We start from the raw sequence: 23,076 nt of genomic DNA on the forward strand, positions 1-23,076 counted from the left end.
TCTTTCCTGAATTATTTCTCTATTATCTACTAATTAATTACCCATCTGTCATTTATCTTAATTATGATGAATGACTATAAAGCTCATGGCCAGCAGCTCTGTGGAAGTCAGCTACCATGACAGGAAAGTTTCTGTAACAAACTGTCTCCTCCACAGAATAGCTCAGAGTCTTCTCACATATAGAACATCAGTATTTGGAGCCATTTTAAACAGCAAAACACCCTCTTAAGAAAGCCCAAAAGTGGACATGTGACAGTAAACAGATACAAAAAGGACACTTGTTAACAGTCTGACTTGAGGGTAAACAAGAGATCTGAGTGTCACCTTTTCCTACAGAGTTGGAAGAACACATATCAAGTGACTTAAATCTTAGCTAATCCAGTAATGTCCATGAACAATTATAAAAGTCCTATGAGTAAACCTGGAATTACAAATAAAGTTAGGCTGGGAAGAAATTTGTTATGGAATCTGTAATGAACTGGGTGGTGGTGGCAAATGCCTTTAATCCTGGCACTCGGGAGGCAGAGGCAGGTGGATCTCTGTGAGTTTGAGGCCAGCTTAGTCTACAAAGAGAGTTTCAGAACAGGCTCAAAAGCTACAGAGAAATCCTGTCTCGAAAAACCAAAAATTTAATTATATCCTGAATTTAAAAACTACTTGTCAATTTTTGCCCGGCAATCTTGTCTACTTCCAATATCCAGGAGGATAACTATTTGTTTTTCTTTGGGTTCACCTTCTTATTATCTTCTCAAGGGGGTGGGGTGGGATGGGGGCAAGGGGAGATTGAGAGAGAAAAGTGTGAAGGGGAGGATGGGGAGAGCTTGGGGGAAGGGGATGCTTGGGATATAGGAAGGGTGGATATGGGAGCAGGGAAGCATATATCTTAATTAAGGGAGCCATCTTAGGGTTGTCAAGAGACTTGAATCTAGAGGGGTTCCCAGGTATCCAGTGAGATGCCCCCAGCTACTTCTTTGGGCAGCTGAGGAGAGGGAGCTGGAAAAGGCCAGATCCTATAGCCATACTCATGAATATCTTGCCTATCACCATAGAACCTTCACCTGGCGATGGATGGAGATAGAGACAGAGTCCCACATTGGAGCACCGGACTGAACTCCCAAGGTCCTGATGAGGAGCAGAAGGAGGGAGAACATGAGAAAGAAAGTCAGGACCGTGAGGGGTTCACCCACTGAGACGATGGGACAGAACTAACGGGAGATCACCAAGACCAGTTGGAATGGGACTGATGGAACATGCGACCAAACTGGACTCTCTGAATGTGGCTGACGGTGGAGGCTGACTGAGAAGCCAAGGACAATGGCGATGGGCTTGGACTCTATGGCATGGACGGGCTCTGTGTGAGCCTTGTCAGTTTGGTTGCTCACCTTCCTGGACCTGGGGGGAGTTGGGAGGACCTTGGACTTAACATAGTGTAGGGAACCCTGATGGCTCTTTGGCCTGGAGAGGGAGGGAGTGGGGGTATGGGTGGAAGGGAGGGGAGGGAAGGGGAAGAGGAGGGGAAGAGATGGAAATTTTTAATAAAAAAAGAGGAAAAAAATTTAAATATATCTGTACTTACATGGCCAAAAAAAAATAAAAATAAAAAATAAAATAAAAACTACTTGTCTTTTGAAGACATTCTCCTTCATTTCTTTATTTTTATATGGTTACAGGGACTTGTTAAGTTGTCCAGGCTGGCCATAAACTTTTAATTTCTTCAATTAGCTTTCAGAGTAGTTGGGACTAAAGTTTTGAAGTTATGTGCCACTAAACTTGGTTTAAATGTTTTAAATGATAATGAGAGAGTCAGAGAGAGAGGTGATCAGTTTGCTGGATAGTTCTATGCCAATTTGACATAAACTAAAGTCATCTGAGAGGACAAAAACTCAATTAAGAAAATACTTCCATAAGATCAGGTCATAGGTAATCCTGTAGGGCATTTTCTTAGTCATTGATGGGAGAGGGCCCAGTCCATTTAGGGTAGTGTCACCCCTGTGTTGGTGGTCCTTGGGTTCTATAAGAAACCAGACTGAGCAAACCAAGGGGCCAGGCCAGTAAGCAGTATTTCTCCATGGCTTCTGCATCATCTCCCGCCTCCAGGCCCCTGCCCTGTCTGAGTTCCTGCCCTGACTTCCTTCATGATGAACAGTGCTGTGGAAGCATGAGCCAAATCAACCCTCTCCTCCCCAAGTCATGGTGGTTCATCACAGCAGTAGTAACCCTAAGTAGGATATAGTGTTACAAGCTTTTTGGCTTACCACCTGAGAGATGGGAGGCAGAAGGATCCTATGCTCAAGGTCATTCTCAGTAACAAAGCAAGTTCAAGGCTAGACTAAGCTACACGAGACCATGTCTCAAAAACAAAAACATAATAACAAAAAAGTATGATTTTTTAAAAAGAGAATTTATGATCCTTTCTTTTCATTATTTCAATTCCAAAGTAATGAGACCTCAAAATGGTGTCCACATCCAACTCATACACAGAAAGCAGCTACAGATCAGTGTAGGAACTTCCATACTAGGCACACTAAGCAACTCATCCCAAGTCTACTATGCTTGCCTAGGAACACTAGTCCAGTGAAAACGGCAGTCCTCAAAGGAACAAAATTAACTCATCTAGAAAATTTCAGATTTTTTTCCCCTGAGGAATTAATTATCAAAAAATCGTCAAAGACTGAAAAATAGCAACTATTAAGGGACTGCTTTGATGCAGGTGGACTTTTCTCTGCTCTAGTGTTAGAAATGAGCTTCTGGGATAGCAGCTTATCATTGTTCTCCCTATGGTCGTCATAGCCTCACAGTCTCAGCTGAAAGTACAAAGACTGTAGACACGACCCTCCTCTGCACTGGACAAGAGCCTCACCTAAGAAGTCTGTGTTTTTCTATGTCCTGAGGTCTTAGTCTTCAATCTCCCAACCCCACTTCTCCCTCTCTTTGAAACTTCTATTCAAATAATATCTTCTTAATGTCTGTTTGGTATCAGGGTTTGGCTTAGGGTATCTCTATGAATGACCTCCAGGTTAGCTCCTGAGAGTTACAGACCAACACACTGAACAAAGAGTCACTAACCAACAGTATACATTGCTCTTAAATATTTTAGATAACACGTGAAATTCATAGGGATAAATGTAGAATAAACACACAGCTCAACTACTCCAAAAACACTGGGTTTAGGGGAAAAAAAGAGTAGAAAGGATTATTTCTAGTGGTCAAAAGCCCAAGTCAATTTCTAAGATTACAATAGCTATTTTATGCGAAAGCATAGACTTTCAAGAGTTCAGCCAAAATTCTATTTACTTTAGTAATGTAGAGACTCTCTGTATTAAATGCTAAGCTAACATGAACCTGAAGCGTCATCCACATGATACAGAAATCACATTTGGGCTGTAGACCTTACCTGTGTTGTCCTTGCTGAGGATGTTTCTCTGCATGTCCTCTACTTTGGCCATCAGTCTCTGATACTGCTCCTCTGCCACTTGCAGGTCATTGTTAGAGGATGCCAGGCTGGCATTTTTAGCTTCTAGCATGTTCTGCAGGTCAGTCATGGCCCGTTCCAGATCCCAGCAAGACTGCTTCAAAGTGTTCACTTCAGAACTAAGGGAGTCTTGCTTCTGCTGGCTGCAGTGACTGTGCTCTACCTGTGCCTGCAGCCTTGTGCTCAGGGCGGCAAGCTGGGCCTGTAGCTCAGCCTTCTCTTGAAGTGCCTGAAAATACCCCCAAATGACCACAGTGGCTTTCATAAAAATAAGTCATTTCTATCCACTGTTTTAACAAGGCTGCTGAAACTTATTGCATCTACAATTAGTGGGACAGAGAAAATGAGTATTACTTAAAACATTCTACCCCCAAACCAGTCACTTAAACATGACAGTTAGCTATCCCTCATATCAAAGAAGCTGAAGGATCCCTAAGAGATAAAAGCAGTCAGATTCTGATCACTGAATCACTGAAGAAAATCTGCAAAACATCTGCAGAAAAATGCTGCTGTTGTAGAAACTCCAGGGCTGAGCCAGGGCAGATGGAAGAGTAGCACTGAGTAACTACAACAATGCCACAGGACACAGCATATAGAGCAAATTTAGCCCAGGAGCTACAGAGGAGCCATGAGACAAGTGAGGGCTGGGTGTATTACTCGGTGGTAGAGAGTTTGGTTAGCATGCAATAGGACCAGAATTCAATCCCTAGCACCACAAAAGGGGGGAGGGGTTGATAAATAAAAAATTAAAAAGACAAAGACCCAGCCACCAGCACATTTTACTCACCCCAAGTCTAAGAGTATGTATAGGAATTCAACACACTGAAGAAAATTGTGAAGACAAAATGTTCAACAAACAGAACAAACACCAAAAGGAACTGAAATAAATCAATAAAACTCAACAAAATTTTATGTATTTGCAGTGATAGGGATTAACCCCAGGGACTTATGTATGCTAGGCAAATGTTCTAACTCTGACCTGCACCCCAGGTCAAAAGGAATTTAGAGCCAGTATAACTGACATCCACATAAAACTGCCAGAGATCTATGTAGCTCTTGAGTTTAGCATGACCCACTTCACAAGAACATTAGAAAACAAAACAAGTGAAGCAGCAAGTGAAGGTGCTCAGACCAACCTAAGAACTGAGTACACAGAGGAAGCATAAATGTAGATGAAAAAGTTACATTCTGAATTAGTACAGAAAACTGTGGGTAACCAAAAATTACTCTTAAAACCTCTGAAGTCACCTTTGAAGACTGTTTTATGTATAACTAAATTAACTGACTTATGCCTAAGGAATTTTTAAGCATGACATATGTACTTAGCAAAGCAATTTAATCTCACCACCACACATGGCTTTTCATACTGTAGTATGTGTTTGTAGCCTCAGGTCTCTTGCTATCTCAGTATATATGTGTATGATCTCTCTCATAAAGTGTATAGCTGAATTCCCCTGAACAGACTCATTCTAAACTGCTGGCAGAAAGATAAAAATCTAGTTCTCTGCTATTGAGAAAAAAGCGAACAAACAAAATTAAAACAAGCCAGGCATGGTGGCAAAGGCCTGTAATCCAAGCCATTGAGGGGGGCAGGTATGGGGATAAAGAGCTCAAGTTTATCCTTAGCTCCACAGCAACTTCAAAGCCAGCCTGGGCTATATGAGAATTGTCTCAAAACAGAGAGAGAGAGAGAGAGAGAGAGAGAGAGAGAGAGAGAGAGAGAGAGAGAGAGAGAGAGAGAGAGAGAGAGAGAGAGCGGGGGGGAGAGAAGAAGAAGAAGAAGAAGAAGAAGAAGAAGAAGAAGAAGAAGAAGAAGAAGAAGAAGAAGAAGAAGAAGAAGAAGAAGAAGAAGAAGAAGAAAAAGAAAGAAAGAAAGAAAGAAAGAAAGAAAGAAAGAAAGAAAGAAAGTTAGTTTTGTGTAAAACCTGAAAAGCAAGAAATGAAAAACCAGGAATCTAAAATGGCTGAAAGACACTTAAGGAAATGCTCAACATCCTTAGTCATCAGAGAAATGCAAATCAAAACAACTCTGAGATTCCATCTTACACCTGTAAGAATGGCCAAGATCAAAAACACTGATGACAACTTATGCTGGAGAGGTTGTGGGGAAAAGGGAACACTTCTGCATTGCTGGTGGGAATGCAAGCTGGTACAACCCCTTTGGATGTCAGCGTGGCCATTTCTCAGAAAATTAGGAAACAACCTTCCTCAAGACCCAGTAAACCACCCAAAGAATGCTCAATCGTGCCACAAGGACATGTGCTCAACTATGTTCATAGCAGCTTTGTTTGTCATAGCCAGAACCTGGAAACAACCTAAATGCCCCTCAACTGAAGAATGGATAAGGAAAATGTGGTACATTTACACAATGGAGTATTACACAGCAGGAAAAAGTAACAACCACTTGAATTTTGCAGGAAAATGGATGGAACTAGAAAAATTATTTTGAGTGAGATAACCCAGACAATAGAAAGACAATTATCACATGTACTTACTCAGGTGGTTTTTTAAACATAAAGCAAAGAAAGCCAACCTACAAACCATGATCCCAGAGAACTTAGACAACAATGTGGACACTAAGAGACTTACATAGATCTAATCTACATGGGAAGTAGAAAGTAGAAAAAGAAAAGATCTCCTGAGTAAACTGGGAGCATGGGGACCTTGGGGGAAGTCTGAAGGAGGTAGGGGAGAGGCAGGGCGGGTAGCAGAGAACAATGTAGAGCTCAATAAATATCAATAAAATAAAATTTGAAAAAAGAAATGAAAAATCATTTTTTTAAGAAAATTAATTTATGTATGTGTGTATACACAAGGGAGTACCCACAAAGGACAGAAGAGGGTATGCTAGATCATCTAGAGCGGAAATTATAGGCAGCTGTGAGCTGCCTGTTTTGAATTCTATGAAACAACCTTGGGTTCTCTGGAAGAACAGTAAGTGCTCTTAACCACTGGTCAGTTTATCCAGATTCTCCCTCCCCCATAAAAAAACAAGATATAGTAAAATTAGCCGGGCGGTTGTGACGCACGCCTTTAATCCCAGCACTCGGGAGGCAGAGGCAGGCGGATCTCTGTGAGTTCGAGGCCAGCCTGGTCTACAAGAGCTAGGTCCAGGACAGGCTCTAAAAAAGCTGCAGAGAAACCCTGTCTTGAAAAACCAAAAAAAAAAAAAAGAAAGATATAGTAAAATTAATATCAGACAAAGCAGACCCTGGACTAGCAAGATAGCTCAGAAGGTAAAGTCACTTGCTTCCAGGTAAAGTCACTTGCTTCCAAGCATGATGCCCTTAGTTTGATTCCCCAAACCCATACGGTAGAAAGAACAAACCAATTCCTGCAAGTTGTCTTGCATCCACATACATGCCAAAACATGTATATCCATCCCTACCATATACACAAGCACAAACAAACAAATGTAATAACACTTTAAGCACTGAAAAAAAAAACTATTAAAAAGTAAATGTAGGCCGGGCAGTGGTGAGTGCATGCCTTAATCCCAGCACTCGGGAGGCAGAGGCAGGTGGATCTCTGAGAGTTCAAGGCCAGCCTGGTCTACAAAAGCTAGTTCCAGGACAGGCTCTAAAGCTACAGAGAAACCTTGTCTCAAAAACAAAAAAAAAGTAAATGCAGAAGTCACTGAAAAAGTACTAATGGAGACAAAACAAAACTGTTACTCTATCAGAGAAATGTAAAGCCACCAGAAGAAATAAACTATCAGACTCTCAGGTATATTTAGGACATGCTCTTGGCAAATTCTGATGGAGAAAAAGGGAAAGAATGAATTAGTTATAACACAACTTTGTATAAGACCAACATGCTCTACAGACAAAATGTGTAACATGGACAACTTGGCTGATAAATTACACTTAAGTATATCTATAAAATTACACACAGCAAAGACAAAAAGATATTGTTTTCAAAGATTTGCCTCATTAAGCAACTATCAAACGCCCCTTACCTGACTGGCTTCTAATGACAAAGCCTCCAGCTGTCCTTCAAGTCTCATTTTATCTTTAAGAATCTGCAACATTTCATCCTGTGTTTCAGCAAGAGAGCTCTCCATGGACATACTAGGGGTCAGAAGTACAAAGTCAGGAGATGAGACTATAATAGTTGTTAATCCTTTATCCTTCTTCATATTGTCCAATTTCTACACACCCCTTCTGCTTTTCCTGTTTTCTGGATCTTTTTGGTTTTGTTTTATTTTTGCTTTTTTAAAAGATAGAGTCCTTCTATTATATAGGAAATACATAGGTCCTCTGTGACCTGAAACTCTCTATGAAGTCTAAACTGATTCTGAACTTACAATTCAGTCTCCTAAGTGCTTGGATCATGGGTATGCATCACTAACACCCACTTCCTCCCAGATTTTAAAATAAACAAGTAAAAAGCCTTTACAGTGTACTTAATTTTATGTTCATGCCTCCTATAAAAGAACATGCTCCAGAAACAGGAGTTTGTAAGCACCTGGGAAGTCTTAAGAGATAGGTTTATGTAAATATGAGAAAATGGATGCTTTTCATACCACACATGTGGTTTAGTAATGACTCTACTTATAAAGTGACAGAGCTCTGAGTAGTTAAAAAGCTAATGTAAAGATTGTGGTGCATTTACAAAAACACATGGCACAACAGTGGTTGAGAGCCCAGAGTCAAGGCTGCTGCCTTACCTGCTGCAGACACTGTCTCTGCGGCTCTGTACCTCCCCGTTGACTTCCTGGTTCTGATCCTGGCACTGGGCTGCTGCAGCCTGTAGTACATCTTTAATCGAAGGAAACTGGCCCAGGGCATCAGCAGAAATCTCCTGGCCATCAACCATATAAGCTGCTCCCGGCACGCTCACATTAGCCAGGACACTACAGGCCCCTCTTGCAGAGAAGCTGCTGTGTGAGGAGCTGTCACTTTCATTTCCGTCAGCCTCCAACACACTATCCCCAGTCAGTGAGGTTCTCTCTACGCGGTTATCAGTCTCAGGTGATGGGCTAACCTCAGATACAACTGAAGTGCTGCTTCTACTCTGTTTTAGGGACCCTCCAACAGCATCAGCAGTGGATCCTAGGCCACCAGAGCCACTTGAATCTTCAGTTCTGTAGTCAGCCAGACTCCGAATCTTGCTTGATTTGGAACTCTTTTTCTCCTTAGAATGTGCCAGCAGCCCTAAGCTGCCTACCTTGGGCCCTCGAGGAACACTGGTACGCAGGAAGGAATACTCTTTTGTCACAGCTACAGTACTGGCTCTTGGCAAATTTTCTGGATTTAACATGAGCTCAGGATCAAGTGTACTAAAAAGTTTCATTTTTGTTGCAGGTTGACTGAACTGAGAAGAAAACAAAAGTATAAAATATGATTTAAGGTTAGCAAGCAGTATTCTAAAATTATCATCCATAAAGCATGTGCCAATGAACATTCTTTCTACCAATGGCAGTCTGCCAGACCCTTAGAATGTTGGGTGCAGCTGATCTTTTAATTCTCTTTCTCTCACCACTCAGGTTACATTGAGTAATCGGATTTGACCATCGGGGCCTGAAACACATCCTTTAATAGCCATCACTGGAAAAACATTTTAAAGTGAGTAACACAACAATTCCTGCTCATCTAACTTTCTTGGCAAAACTTTCCTGGCTATCGTCCTGGTTAGTTTCTCAAATACAGAGAAAAACTTATTTTTTTCAAAAAGTCCTATTAAATTAGGTCAACTTTAGTTTTGAAATTATTTTAGTTTTTAGTTTTGAAATTATTCAAGAGGTAATGAGCATCTTTACTCTTATCTGCTTATACATACCTGACCAAGACACACTGTACCCTTTCTAATTGGGTGGGGAGGTGGAGACACAGGGGTCTCTTAGTTCAGGCTGATTAAGAACTTGTGATCCCCCTGCCTCCATCTTGGTACTAAGGTAACTGTGTCAAAGCACCCAACTATGTGAAACTCTTGCTCCATTTTAAATTGTTTATTATCATTTTAATTACCAGCTATTTTTTTTATAATTTTTATTGTTGTAAATTATCTTTTCCAAGTGATAATGGTACGATAATTACTGATTTTTCCCATTAATAAACAGAAATAATAAAGACACTTTCTTTTCTTTCTTTTTCTTTAAGACTTATTTATTATGTATACAGTGTTCTGCATGCATGCATTCCTGCAGGCCAGAAGAGGGCATCAGGTCTCATTACAGATGGTTGTGAGCCACCATGTGGTTGCCAAGAATTGAACTCAGATCTTCTGGAAGAGTAAGCAGTCAGTGCTCTTAACCTCTGAGCCATCTCTCCAGCCCCCCAACAGACAATTTCTTAAACCAAATTACATCTAATAATGGTTTTGAGTTCATTATTCATAATCTTCCAAGGCATCATCAATTTGCAAATAACACCAATTCCTCCTGTTTGCTAGGGTTTCTAACTCTTACATCATATACTAACTAGAAATTCCAAAATGGCCTCAGTGATATTTGGGATAAAGGAAAAAGTTCAGCTTTGTATGTCAACATAACTTTCTTTAAAAATTATTTTTTTTTTCCTTTTTTGTTTTTTTGAGACAGGGTTTCTCTGTAGCTTTGGAGCCTGTCCTGGAACTAGCTCTTGTAGACCAGGCTGGCCTCAAACTCATAAAGATCTGCCTGCCTCTGCCTCCCGAGTGCTGGGATTAAAGGCATAAGCCACCACCGCCCGGCCTAAAAGTTATTCTTATTTTATGTGAATAAGTGTTTGCCTATATACATATCTGTGTGCCATGTGCATGCCTGGTGCCCTTGGAGGTCAGAAGAGGGTGATGGAGGCCTTGGATATGGAGTTACAGAGGATTGTGAACTGTCTTGTTGGTGCTGGGAATCAAACCCAGATGCTCTGGAAGAGCAGCCAGTGCCATCTCTCCAGCCCCAACATAACCTTCTCTCACAGGAAAATTTCAATCCTGATATTCTAACAAATTTATGTGATCCCAAGGGAGGGATGGGGGGTGGGGAAATGACAAACATCCCAAACACTGCAGTTAAACATGTGCTAGAAACTGCTGGAAAAGAACACAAAAGAAAGGTTGAGATAGAGAAACTAGACAACTCAGATGTGGACTGGACAATCCAGAAGTAAACAAGGACCTTACATTACAGAACTCACACAGAGGAAAGAGGATACAGCTCAGACTCCAATCCAGGAGACTTACCCTCTCCTGCTGGCGCTTTACTCGGTACTGTAGCAGTTGTTCTTCCAGGCGCTTCCGGGCCTGCAGTCGGGCCTGTTCCTCATTTTCCAAGGGCAATGTAGAAGCAGTGGAGCCTGCAAGGGGAATGACCATTGAGAAGTTGATAGCGGGCAAGGTACAGAAAACAAGTTGGCAATCACAGATTGGTTGTTTTAAATTTAATCACCAGTATATTTTAGCTTATAAACCACAAATAGCCACGGATATTTCATGACAGTTTCCAGACTGAAAAAAACTGAGAGCCACAGTCACTGCATATAGATAAGATCTGCCTTACAAGTGACACAAGGCCACGATGGGCCTCTTCTCACGACAAGATATATTTTCTTATGACGTTACATTCACAGCTGTGAAACTACATTCTCAATTGCTGTAATAACAAGCCATAACACTGTATAAAAATCAAGACCATATTTAACCATATTTATTCAAATACTGTCTGTTTAAAAAACTGATTAGTTTCGCTGTAGCACTTAATGCAGAGTGAAGACCTGGAAGGCTCTGCCTTTGAGGGCTAAGGGCAGCTGCATCGGTTTTCTGACAAATGAGCTCAAAGCCAGAATTCATATTCAAGGATAGTAAGCAAAATGAAAACTTTTAAATCAAAAACTGATTTAAAATGTTTAAAACCTAACCTTTTGGGAGGTGAGTAACCTAGAGTTACTGCAGCTGCAAACCAAGACAGCCACTCTCACCAGGGCTGGGTTTGCAGTTTGATCCTAACAACCAGCAGATGTGTCTGTGAAACATCAGCAGAATACTAGGAGGTCAAAAAAAAAAAAAAAAAAAAAAAAAAGAGGACAAATGCAATAATTCAACTATTTTATATACATCACCCTCTTCAAATATGGACTCTAAGGAAGCAACATTTTTTAAAGGAGATTTTTCAAAAAGAATCTGTAAAATATGGACAGCTACCAGATTCACTAGGAACTTACCACCATGGTGAGCAATCTGTGCACTGACTTTTCAGAGTTACTGTAGTTCAAGTGGTCTGGCCATATGCATGACAAATTCAGGGGTTCCAGCCACTGCACAGATGCCACAAATCAGCAAACTGACCACCTGGGTTTAAACAACACTAAAGCTCCATGACAGGCTGTGTGAGATAGAGCTTTATAGGTCAGGATGACAGCAACAGATTCATACATTGTCACTAGCAAGGTGTGAACTCCCTAGAACTGGGGAGGTAAGATCAAATATGTAATCTCTTTTAAAAAATGTATAATTTTATTTATATATTGGAGAGGTGGGAATATCCAAGTTCCAGGGCATGCTTGTGAGGTCAGGGGACAAAGTGCATGAGTAATTTCTCTTTCCATCATATGGGTTCTGGGAATTGATATCAGATCCTTGGGATTGACTGCAAATGCCTTTAGTAGTTGAGCCATCTCATCAGACCCTAAATTTATGAATTATTTTTATTCTCTATGTGTATGGGCAAGTATATGTTATGACATGAGTGAGGAGGTTAGAGGACAACTTCAGAGAGTTGGTCCTCCCCTTACAACTTTCCATGGATTCTGGGGACTCAAACTCAAGTCATCAGGCTTTGCTTCTTTATCTACCAAGCTACTGTCTGCCTACAATACATCACTTGACTTAAATGCTGGTACATTTTCAGAAGTTTAAAATGTACTACAACACTGACAAAATGATGCCAGTGAAGAAAAAGCAAATCATTCCAAAAATGACAGTAACAATGTCCAACAGATAAAAAGATGCTCAAGTTCTTTGGCAATTGAAGTAAAACAATGTATCATTACCTCACCATCATGTATTAAAAATAACGCAGCACTCACTGCGTACAGTGACACATGTCTGTGGTCTCAAACTACCTGGAAAGCTAAAGTAGAAGGATAACTTGAGTTTAAGAAGCAGATGCTAAAGGCAGGCAGGTGGTGACACAGGCCTTTAATCCCAGCACTTGGGAGGCAGAGGGAAGGAGATATTTGTGAGTTTGAGGTCAGCCGGATCTATAGAGTGAGTTCTAGGTCAGCCAGGGCTATACAGAGAAACCCTGTCTCAAAAAACAAGACAAAACAAAAGAAGAAGAAGAAAGGAGAAGAAAAAAGGAGAAGAAGAAGAAGAAGAAAAACTAACAGAAATGGATCAGTTTCAGTACTTGGGAGTCAGAGGCAGGTAGATCTCTGTGAGTTTGAGACCAGTTTGATCTTCATATATACTTCTAGGTCATCTAGGGCTACATAGTGAAACCCTATCTCAAAAATAAAACAAGACAACAACGAAAGAGCAAAAGTGTATGCAAGCCTGTAATTCCAGTAGCTAAAAGACTGAGGCTGGAGAATCACAAACTCTATGATAGTCTTGCCTATACAAATTCAAGAATATCCTGGGATACAAAACAAGACTCTCAGAAAAAAAATAAAAACAAAACACCCCAAAACAAATAAACAAAAGCTCTCAACAACAAAAAATAGCCCACTCCACTAAACAACAGCAACACACACACACACACACACCCCACACGTGCGCGCGAGCACACACACACACACACACAAGAAAAAAAGAAAGGTAAGAAAGAAAAAAGAAAGAAGAGTGTCTATATGGGGGGAAGTGTCTTCACCAGTTACTCGCAATATGACTATGTGGGATAAAACTAAAGACCTGCTTGACCCACAGAGAAGCAAGCATAATGGCACAAGGACATATGTGCCAAGATTCTAGCTATTACAAATGTCCATTATGGCCAAGGATTACAGGTGATGTGATAGTCCATGCCTTTAATCCCAGCACTCTGGGACATATGGATCTCGAGTTCTGAGGCCAGCCTGGTCTACAGAGCAAGTTCCAAGAGAGCCAGGGCCACATAGAGAAACCCTGTCTCAAAAATCAACCAAAGAGCAGAAAGTAAAAGAAATACATTAGGTAACAGGGAGCTGCCAACACAAGTAATGGGGGTGCCACAAGATAAAACCAAATGTTTTAATCTTATAAAATTATTTAAACAATAGAATCCTACTTTAAAATTACCTTTTAAAAACTATTTATTTTTAGGGGTGTGTGTGTGTGTGTGTGTGTGTGATTCTGAGTGCAGATAACCACAGGTGTGACAAGAAGGCATGAGACCCTCTGGGGCTGGGGTTGCTGAGCTACTTGATGTGGGTGCTGGGAACCAAATCTGGGTACTCTGTAAGAGCAGTAAATGCTCTTAATTGCTGAGCCATTTCTCTAGCCCCTAAGATTCCTTTTGTTTAATTATAGGGGTTTGCTAAATTGATGGACTGGCCTTAATTTTTAATGCTCCTGCCTTTGCTTCTCACAGTGATGAAAACTCTGGGTATGTTTATATAAATATGCAAAGGATCTTGTGAGAATCTGGTTTACCAACTTAAAATGAAGCCCCTGCCTGTTGGTTGGCCACCCATGAAGAACGACATGTGAGGTGTCTTTGTCAGGAAGTCTGACACTGTTGCTAGTATTGAATGGAAGAAAAGTTCCAACATCCAGATGTACTTGCACTCTTTAAAGGGAAGCTACATTATTAAGATCATCTCTTTGCCTCCCCTATTGGGTACTAAGATAAGACAGGACTGCTCACACAAGAGCAGCCAGGCACCGATTCCAAGTAGAAGATGCTGACAGCAAGGGGTGGGAAGAGTCCAGAGGGAATGGATGCTTACACAGTTGCGTTTCTTGCATGGGAAGACTGAGTCTGAGAGACTGCAAAGCTTCTTTTCTAACACTGCCCTCAGCACTAGTTCCCTGAGACTTCCTTAGGTTGTCATGGAAACCATCCACACCTGCAGAGGCATCAGGTACCACTGGGCTTGCTGTGGGATCAAGAGACAATGGAGGGTCTGGGAATTGCCCATTCTGACAGAGGGCCTCCTGGCTGGATCTATCTGGACTTCCTCCTTCCCTAAAAACGCTGTTGTTTACCTCAACATTGGCATCTGGAAAGAGAGAAAAAGAGTGTTAAGCAGTATTTGAAAAAGCTTAAGTCATTTCCAGACACACAGCTATATGTAAGTCCCATGAGCATAGCATATCCACATTTTATAAGTCTGTTTTCTCTGACTTGCAGAAAATAGGCCCCATACCTGTCTTGGAGCATGGAGACTTGGGGCAAAGTCTCATGTCCTCACCTGTAAGTTACCTCACCCTCCACACTATGACTGTGGTATTTAATTCATGTTTCCTTCCCACTTAAATAAGAAAAAAAATTAAAAACCTTTGAAAGTCTATGTTTTAAGAGTGTGTGGGAGGGGGACAGAGGATTAAAAGAAATCTGAGAATTTTTCAATCACCTACAGGTGAGAGCAGGGCTAATCAGAGTCCACGCTCACATTTTCATGGACTGCTTTCTAAGTTAAGTTCAGAATATGTTCTCCTCCAGAGAGGCAGATAATCAAATCAGAGTGATTCTGCAAAAGTGAATAGAATCCAAACTTTGTTTTGGCTTGATGAATAAGAGTTAGGTATTATAAAAACTCTACTCACAGCCAGGTGTGGCTGTTCATGCCCTGCACTTGGGAGGTACAAGTAGGAAGGTCAAGAGTTCTTGATCATCCTTAACTATTTAGCAAGTCTGAGGAAAGTCTGGGCTCCAAGAGACCATACCTCAAAAACACTAAAAATTTTAAAACCTAGGTTTGCCTAAACCCAGGCTCAACCACTGTCATTATTGTACAAAGAACTATTGTACAGTTCTTCCTCAAAAGATGAAGACTTCTCAATTTAGACTTTCTTCTGCCTTCTCCTGGTGGGTAAACCATTTATCAGTAAGGAGGGAGGGCTGGCTTAATCTTAAGGAATTCCCAGGCAGAGTAACCTAAGATTTCACAGGCACTAATACCAATGGGTACCAAGATATATCCAGAGAGCATGCAGGAATATCCCTACCCCCCCCCCTTTTTTGCTCAAGTAAAAACAGGGTTGTTACTTACAAATAAAATGTCCTGCTACTCACTGACATGCATCCTTGGAAAAGAAAGCCACAAGTAGGAGGTAGATCACAGAAATCCTTAATGCCCAAGACCTGTTTGCTGTAGGACACAGGTGGCCCCACACTGTCAGCTTTACTAAAGGCCACCCTTTGCTAAAGGGTGCAGGGATTCTGGCTCTATACTGTCACCCTTCATGAAAGGGTGCAGGGATTCTGCATTTCAGATACAAGTTACAAGTAGCTGATACCACTTTCTGATGTGTAGATTGCTAAACAAAATGAGTTTTGAGCAACATATTACACCTTAAATAAAATCTAAAAGCAACAAGATCCAATGTATGAAGACTTTGTTTCCAAATATAAGCTTAAATATATACATCATGATGAACAGAAGACAAAAAAGGCTATATCCACTTATCAGATGTTCACTAGGCAGTAGGGATTGAATCAGGGCTTCACATATGTCAGGGAAGCATTCTACCACTGAGCTATATTACAGCATTTTTGGCACATTATATAGATCACTCCTTTTAACCCTCACAACTACCCTATGCATAAGTTCCATGAATCTTCCTGCATGGTAGATTTACGTGGTTACATACATCACTTCTTTTAACATTCACAAGTACCCTATGCATATGTACCATGATTCTTCCAGAAACGTAGATCTAAGATGTGATTCCATACAAGAACACATTATCTCGGGTACAAATACCAGTATCTGCCTCACCCATCGCATGTTAACTTCTTGAACATCATTTTATAAGACCTACAGTGCAATTTCTGTCAGAACTAGTACATAGTAATCTATTTTTTTAAGGTGTATATTACATTGCTAGTTCCTGACTGCATGGGGTATGGAAATCACCTGATGTACAAACAATCCAGCAGCTAATAGAGAAATCATGCCTCAGGAATCCTAGACCACTAATCAGTTCCAGTTATTAAAACTTTGGTACCCAATCAACCAGGAAGGTATAATTTCAAGTACTAACAATAATTCACCAGTTGAGATCCACAGACGCCTTCAGGAAGCAGCTCGGCTGCTGAACATGCTACATATCCAAGTGGCTCCTATTCTGTTGACTAGAGACTGTGCTTGATCTAAAGTCAGCGCCAAATGAAAATATCTGTAAAATGACTAAAACACTTTGAGAGAATGAAAAGTTCACGTTCCCCTGCAAGACACCAGCTGAACACATCTTCTTGAAAATGAAATGCTAGGGTATAGAATGACCTGTTGACTTACACTGAGCTTTGGTTGGTTGGTCAGGCAGTAGTGACAGTGAGCCCAACGTCTCCAGTGAGGCTTCGGGGCAAGATGAAATATCACTGCTGGAATTGTCTTCCCAGAGGCCATACTGTTTAGCTGATGCACCATCCATGGTCAACGCAGCCCAGGCTATGACTCTGAGGAGCTAGATATGAGTCTGGATTAAGTTTGGTTTCTGCCATCAGCAACAGCCCAGACCTTCTAGGAAGGATCCTACTCTGTTTTCCGTTTTCAGCGTAAGGTTTAATGTCTCACAAATGGCTTGAAGTCAAACCAAGTAATACCATGATTCCTAATAAGAGGAAGAAAAAAAACCCATTATGAAACATAATTTGTTAGATTTCAAGTAACAGTTACAAGGTTCCCAACTTGAATAGAAAACAAACACAGATTTCTACACCACAAACAATCCTTGAGCACCTACATCATCCTAGGTTTTGAGGGCAAAATATTAAACCAGCCACACCTTAGTCCTTTCCTAAGGAACTGAGTGTCTCTCCTGGTCCCAGTTACAGAAGTTCTACCATGAATAATTTTCCAAGGTTTTTAAAAAGATCTTGTTATCTGTTAAAGTTGAACATGTGCTGAGGAACTGAACTTTAAATCTTATTTAAGCTTAATCTGAATTTAAATAACTATTTGTGACCAGCAGTTTATAAACTAGAAAGATTTAGCTGCTCATAAAACACCTGGAACGACCATGCCCGAGGCCAAAGCTCCTACTAGGCAATTCCACCGCTTACAGCAACTCAGATCTAGAGGAGGGAAAATTAAAGAAGCAGTTGCCAAAGGATGAGGTAATAGTATAGTATGCTAGATGGGGAGATCAGGAAGGGAGACCCAAGAACACACAAAAAGAGCTGACTTAGAAAGTGGGCAGAGAGAAATCTTACAGCAGATGATCATCTACCTTTTCCTATTAGGAGGATCAGTAGTCTTCTGACCCACTATGGCAGACTAAATTTAGGAAATATAATTTCACCTTGAATTTGGCAATTAGTTATCAACTCTGAAGTGTGCTGATGATACTAACTCATTTCCTTATCAAAAAGTAAGATTTAAATATGAGCTTCCAGGCATACTCTGTAGGAATGTTGGCATCTACATTCTTCAGAATAAGTTCTGTATTATTCTTTCTGTGCTATGTTTAACATGTTTCATGGCAATAATCTACATCCCGAGCTTACAAATCACGCTGAAACCAAGTGTGGTGGCATATGCCTTTGCACTCAGGAGGTAGTCAGGTTTATCTTGGAGTTTGAAGTCAATCTAGTCTACACAGTGAGTTTCAACAAGTCTGGGCTACAAAGTTGAGACCCTGTCTCAAAACTCAACCAAACCAAACCAAAATTCACACTAAGAAATCATAGTTAAGAAGCCTCACTAAAAAGGTGTGGTGCTGATTCAACAGTAGGGCTAGCATACTGACACTTGCCACTGCAGACACATGTCCTCTGACTCCATCTGTTCTCTGTGACTGATGACCACCTGTGAATGAAGGAACCCACCAACGATACGGTCACCTCAGCCTATCAATAAAGCAAATGACTAGTATAGGTCTAGAAATACGATAAATACAAAAAGGAGGACAGCTAAGAAGTCCTAGAAATAATATGCTCAGAGGCTAAGAGTGAGACTGTCCATAAAGACAAACATTAGCCATGAATATTCAAGTTCCACTGATGATGTATCAAGTTATCACAAGCGAGAGACTATCACATATTTCCCTCTTTATTCCCCTTACTCTAATTTTGTGCTAAGCAAGACACATGATTCCTAAGCAGCTCTTCCTCTGTTCAGACATGGAATAGTACAGCCCTCCAGAACAGAGGGCCCCCAACTACAACTGACTCTGGTTAACTCACTTAGATGGCTCCTGTTCAAAATCAGCTACCTCCTCAAGTGAATCTACAGACAAAATTTCTGGACCATGCTAGGAGTTGGGCTTCTGACAGCAGTCCTGCTCGAAGGGAAATAAACTGACATTTACTGTACACCTTCGGTCTCCTTTGAATGTTGATAAGCATGACTCAGGCATACAGGGTCTCATTACCTCAGACTGCTGACAAGGGCAAGTCTCTGGATACCAAAGATGAAGATAAGACAGCTGGGGTGGGAGTTGGAAGAGGCACAAAAAAGCTGGTTTTAGTAATACACACTACATTTGTGTATGTGTGTGTTTTTTTTTAAACAACGAGTTCATTCTCATTATAGTTATTCTTTTGTTTTTCATTTGTTTGGTCAATTTGGTTCTTTTGTGCATATATATGTACACACCTTCAGAGGCCATTCATCTTGTTTTTTGAGACAGTATCTTGCACTGACCTGGAGTTCATCAATACTGGCTGACTAGTGAGCCCCAGGGATCTGCCTGTTTCCATCTCCCCAGTGTTGGAGTTACAAGTATACATTACCATACCTGCCTTTCTTGCATGGGCTTTGGCAAAGCATCAAAATCAAGTCCTCATGCTTGTATAGCAAGCACTTTTACTGACTGTGCTATCTTAGCTAGCTTGGTTTGTTTGGTTTTGGTTTGGGATTTTTTTTTCCTTTTTTAGACTAAGGCTCAATATATAGGCCAGGATAGTCTCCAACTCATGTAGATCCTCCTGATTCTACCTTTTGAATGGTAGGATTACAGTCCTGTAGAACTTCATTCAGTTTATAATTTCATTTTTAACCACTTGCATTCCCATTTCTAGATGGTAGAACAAAGCTATCACCAAGGAATACCTAACTTTAGCAGTTCACCTAGATCCACTCTAAGAGACTACAATCTCAGATGCAAAAGGTTTTCGAGTTTTCCCCAACAGAATCCATGAACTTGGTTCATAAAAATAGCTACCCTATTACTGAGGTTATCAGCATAGCCAAATATAAAAGAGGACTTCCCAAAGATGTCTGGTTGATGACACATTATCAAATAATAACAAATAGCATCTGTATAAGTAAAAACCAAAAGGTTAGCCTCAGGTACAGCAAGGACATAAATGATAGAACTTGAGTTCAACATGTTCGCCTCAAATCCTGACTGTTCCTCCATTTGGCTGTAAGAACTTGTTAAGTAGATTTCTGAGCTACTTTAAGCTTATTTTCCTCATTAACGAAAACTCTAAGAAAATGAATACAACATTTTTGCTAGGATGGACTATAGTAAGATAAAGGATCTGTTCATGCCTTGAATAAACAGGTGCAATTATTTCTTTTTTTCAACAGCTGTTCAAAATGGATAGTAAAAGTCAAACTGAAGTTATATTCTCACTTGAGAAAATAACACTATTTAAAGCAAGTGGCTAAAAACCAGCTACTTTTAAATTTTAATAACATCAGGTGACTTGTATTTCCTCTGCTTTTTTTTTTCTTTTCTGAAGAGTAGAAAGGAAATAGGATATTTTCCCCCAGATTGTGTCTGTTTATGTGTCCATAGGCACATAGGACAGAGGACAACATAAGAGAGTGGATCTTTCTTTCCACCATGGGGCTTCCATATTACTCATATTATCAGACTTTAGAATCCTTAGCCACTGAGCCATCTTGATAATATGCTTTTAGATTTTGAACTAGAATCTTACTATGTAGGATGGGCCTCAAGCTGGTGGAAGTCTTCCTGTCTTGGCTTCACAAGAACTGGTATTTCAGACATGTGCAACTACACTCATTTTTTTTTCCTTTTCTTTCTATTCAAGGTACACTGTGGCCAAGAGCTACTAAAGTATTATGAAAGCAAAGGCCACGATGCATCTATACATGGTTTACAATGCCCCACTGATAATAAAATACAAACCTCTTAGCCTAAATTAGAGATCACTTTTGTTTCTGCTTGTGTCTATACCCCTCACATGCTGTGCCTTTGTTCATTATCTGACTATATTACGTACCCAGAAGTACAACTGACACTCCATAAGGTCACTAGACTTTTTGTTTGTTTGTTTTTGACAGGGTTTCTCTGCGAACAGAGCCCTGCCTGTCCTGGAATTCGTTTTGAAGACCAGGCTTGCGACAAACTCACAGAAATCCACCTGCCTCTGCTTCCTGAGTGCTGGAATTAAAGGTGTGCATCACCATGCCCAGATGGATGGTTACACTTCTTGGTCACTCTTTTGGGACATTACTCTCAACAATTTTGCACAGAAGCTTCTTGTCATGGAGACCTGCCTTGGGTCCAAAGTCACCTCTTCCACATGCCTGACAAAGCTAATCTTTTCAGTTTCCTTTCAACAACTGTTTTGAGTTGTCAGTATACCTTCAACATAAAGTAGTGAGAACAGAGACCACAAAACTACTGTATTCTGGGGATCTGTTGCAAACAGGGCCTGTCTTTCCATAGACATTCAGAAAGTGCTGTGGAAAGCTGGGAAACTATTCACTATGCTCTCTCTAGTTACTGGTTCAACTGTCCATGTTCAGCAGCACCGTGAAACACCTCTGAACACCAGAACCAAAATAAGTCCCCCACTGATTGAACGACTTGCCTCCATGTCACGTTTGTCATCAACTGCAAAAGGAGCAGACTTCAAAAACAACTGACCCAAGCAGCAATAGCACAATGCTCTCAGGGCCGACCGCATCCCATGAGGTGCAGAGGGAGTACCTGCATTTACCAAGCCAATACTGACACTAGATGCGAGGCAGGCTTCCAGTCTGACAGAGTAGAAGGAAAAGCTGACTAGAGCTGGCCGCCGCTGACCCCAAGTCTGCGTGACCCTCCCCGAACACTGCATTTGTCTTGCCGGCGCATGCCTCTCTGGACGCGGCATTGCTCGGCCAGTCCCACCGTCCACTACCCCAAGGCCCCGACCCTCCTCAGTACTAGCCCCACAACCCTCACCATCAGTGACCCAGCCCGGCAGCTCCGGTAGGACGTGGCCGTGTGAGGGGCGGGGCGCAACAGGGCACCAGTCTCGGGCAACCCCCCGGAAACAACCTGTCCGCGCGGCTTTCGTTCCGGAAGAGGTCTGAGGCCAGTCACCTTCTAACTGTGGTTGGTATGGATCTTGATCTGGACAGAACTGGGGCAGACTTCAGAACGTGACTTTAAGTTTTTGTGGGCCTTCCTCTCAGAGAAACAACTTCCAGCCTACAGGGACCAACTCAGACACACACACACAAAGTTGAGCTTCCGGCGGCAATGGCGCAACACGGACTCGCCAAGCTCCCGCCCCTCACAGCCTTCTGATTGGTGAATAGGATGACCCACGTGAACACGCGCCCTAGGGCGTGGCTTTCCCGCTCGAAACCGCCTCCGAGGTGTTACAGGCGATTCCAAGTGCTTGGATGCCAGTGTGTTATGCCAGCTTTGTCGACGGTCGGATGCTGTATAACACCACTGCAATCCTAGCATAAGGAAGTCTGAGGCAGAGTATCACAAGCTCAAGTCCTGGCTGGACTATAAAGTTAATTTTACCTTAAAACGTCTGGAATGCAGTTCAATAGTGAAACTCTTGGATTCAATCTCTAACATGTCAAGAGATAGGGAGGGGGAAGAGAAGCAACAATACAGATCTATTATACTAATATTAAACTAATGGCACAGCCATGTGAAAAAAATACTAAATATAATCCTTTTTTTCGTGCTGGTGTCTGTTGTGAACCTTGAAAGTTTCAAGCAATTTCCCCACCTTCAAGGTACATACCCAACCCCAAATAAAAATTACCATAGCTTTATTAAAGTAAAATTGACATGCTATAAAATTTGCCCATGTACAATTTGATCATTGTTTAAGTAAATTTGCAGCTGCACACCCATTTCTATAATCCAATTTTAGAGCACTTTCATGGAAGTGGCTCTCATGCCCGTCTTTCAACCCCTGGTCACTACTATGTTGTTTCTGAGTGTGCTTGCTTGTACACTGCATATAAATAGTATTCATATACGATGTCGCTTTGAGTTCTTTTCAAAATTTATCCATGTTGTACATGATTAAGTGCTTCATTTTCATTGCTGAATAATTCTATTTTCTGGCTATTTCTCTTGTTTCTCTTCTTATCAGTTGATGAGCAAATTTGAGTACACTGAACACCACCCTGTTCTGCATGCAAAGGGTCTTGAGGTGGACAAAAGGACTTAACAGGGTTCTAGATTTATATGTCCATGGAAGTGGGGGGCAAAACTTCAGAAACCAATACCAGGCATGAGCAGGAATTAGAATGGGAGGAGCTGCCACTTACAAAGGCAAACTGTTTATTCTGTACCTACTGAGGACTGCTGTGTGCCAAGGACAT

General features: G+C 41.2%; 1 protein-coding gene across 5 annotated transcripts in view; it reads right to left on the reverse strand.

Moving 5' to 3' along the window:
- Golga3 (golgin A3) overlaps positions 1-21,970 on the reverse strand; it is a 50,830-nt gene extending 28,860 nt beyond the window's left edge. The window contains exons 1-7 of one of the 5 annotated variants that reach the window (XM_038346703.1): positions 21,779-21,970; positions 16,831-17,146; positions 14,317-14,589; positions 10,634-10,746; positions 8,142-8,788; positions 7,431-7,542; positions 3,395-3,701 (exon numbers count right to left, since the gene is read on the reverse strand). In XM_038346703.1, the coding sequence (XP_038202631.1) occupies positions 3,395-3,701; positions 7,431-7,542; positions 8,142-8,788; positions 10,634-10,746; positions 14,317-14,589; positions 16,831-16,966 (1,588 nt within the window). In that variant the 5' untranslated portion in view covers positions 16,967-17,146; positions 21,779-21,970. Of the gene's footprint in view, positions 1-3,394; positions 3,702-7,430; positions 7,543-8,141; positions 8,789-10,633; positions 10,747-14,316; positions 14,590-16,830; positions 17,147-21,682 lie in introns of all 5 variants that reach the window. The other 4 variants (XM_038346702.1, XM_038346706.1, XM_038346704.1 and 1 more) reach the window with 4 other exon arrangements.
- Between the last annotated feature and the right edge of the window lie 1,106 nt (positions 21,971-23,076).

This window comes from Arvicola amphibius, chromosome 10, assembly GCF_903992535.2.
Source record: "Arvicola amphibius chromosome 10, mArvAmp1.2, whole genome shotgun sequence".
Lineage (NCBI taxonomy): Eukaryota > Metazoa > Chordata > Mammalia > Rodentia > Cricetidae > Arvicola > Arvicola amphibius.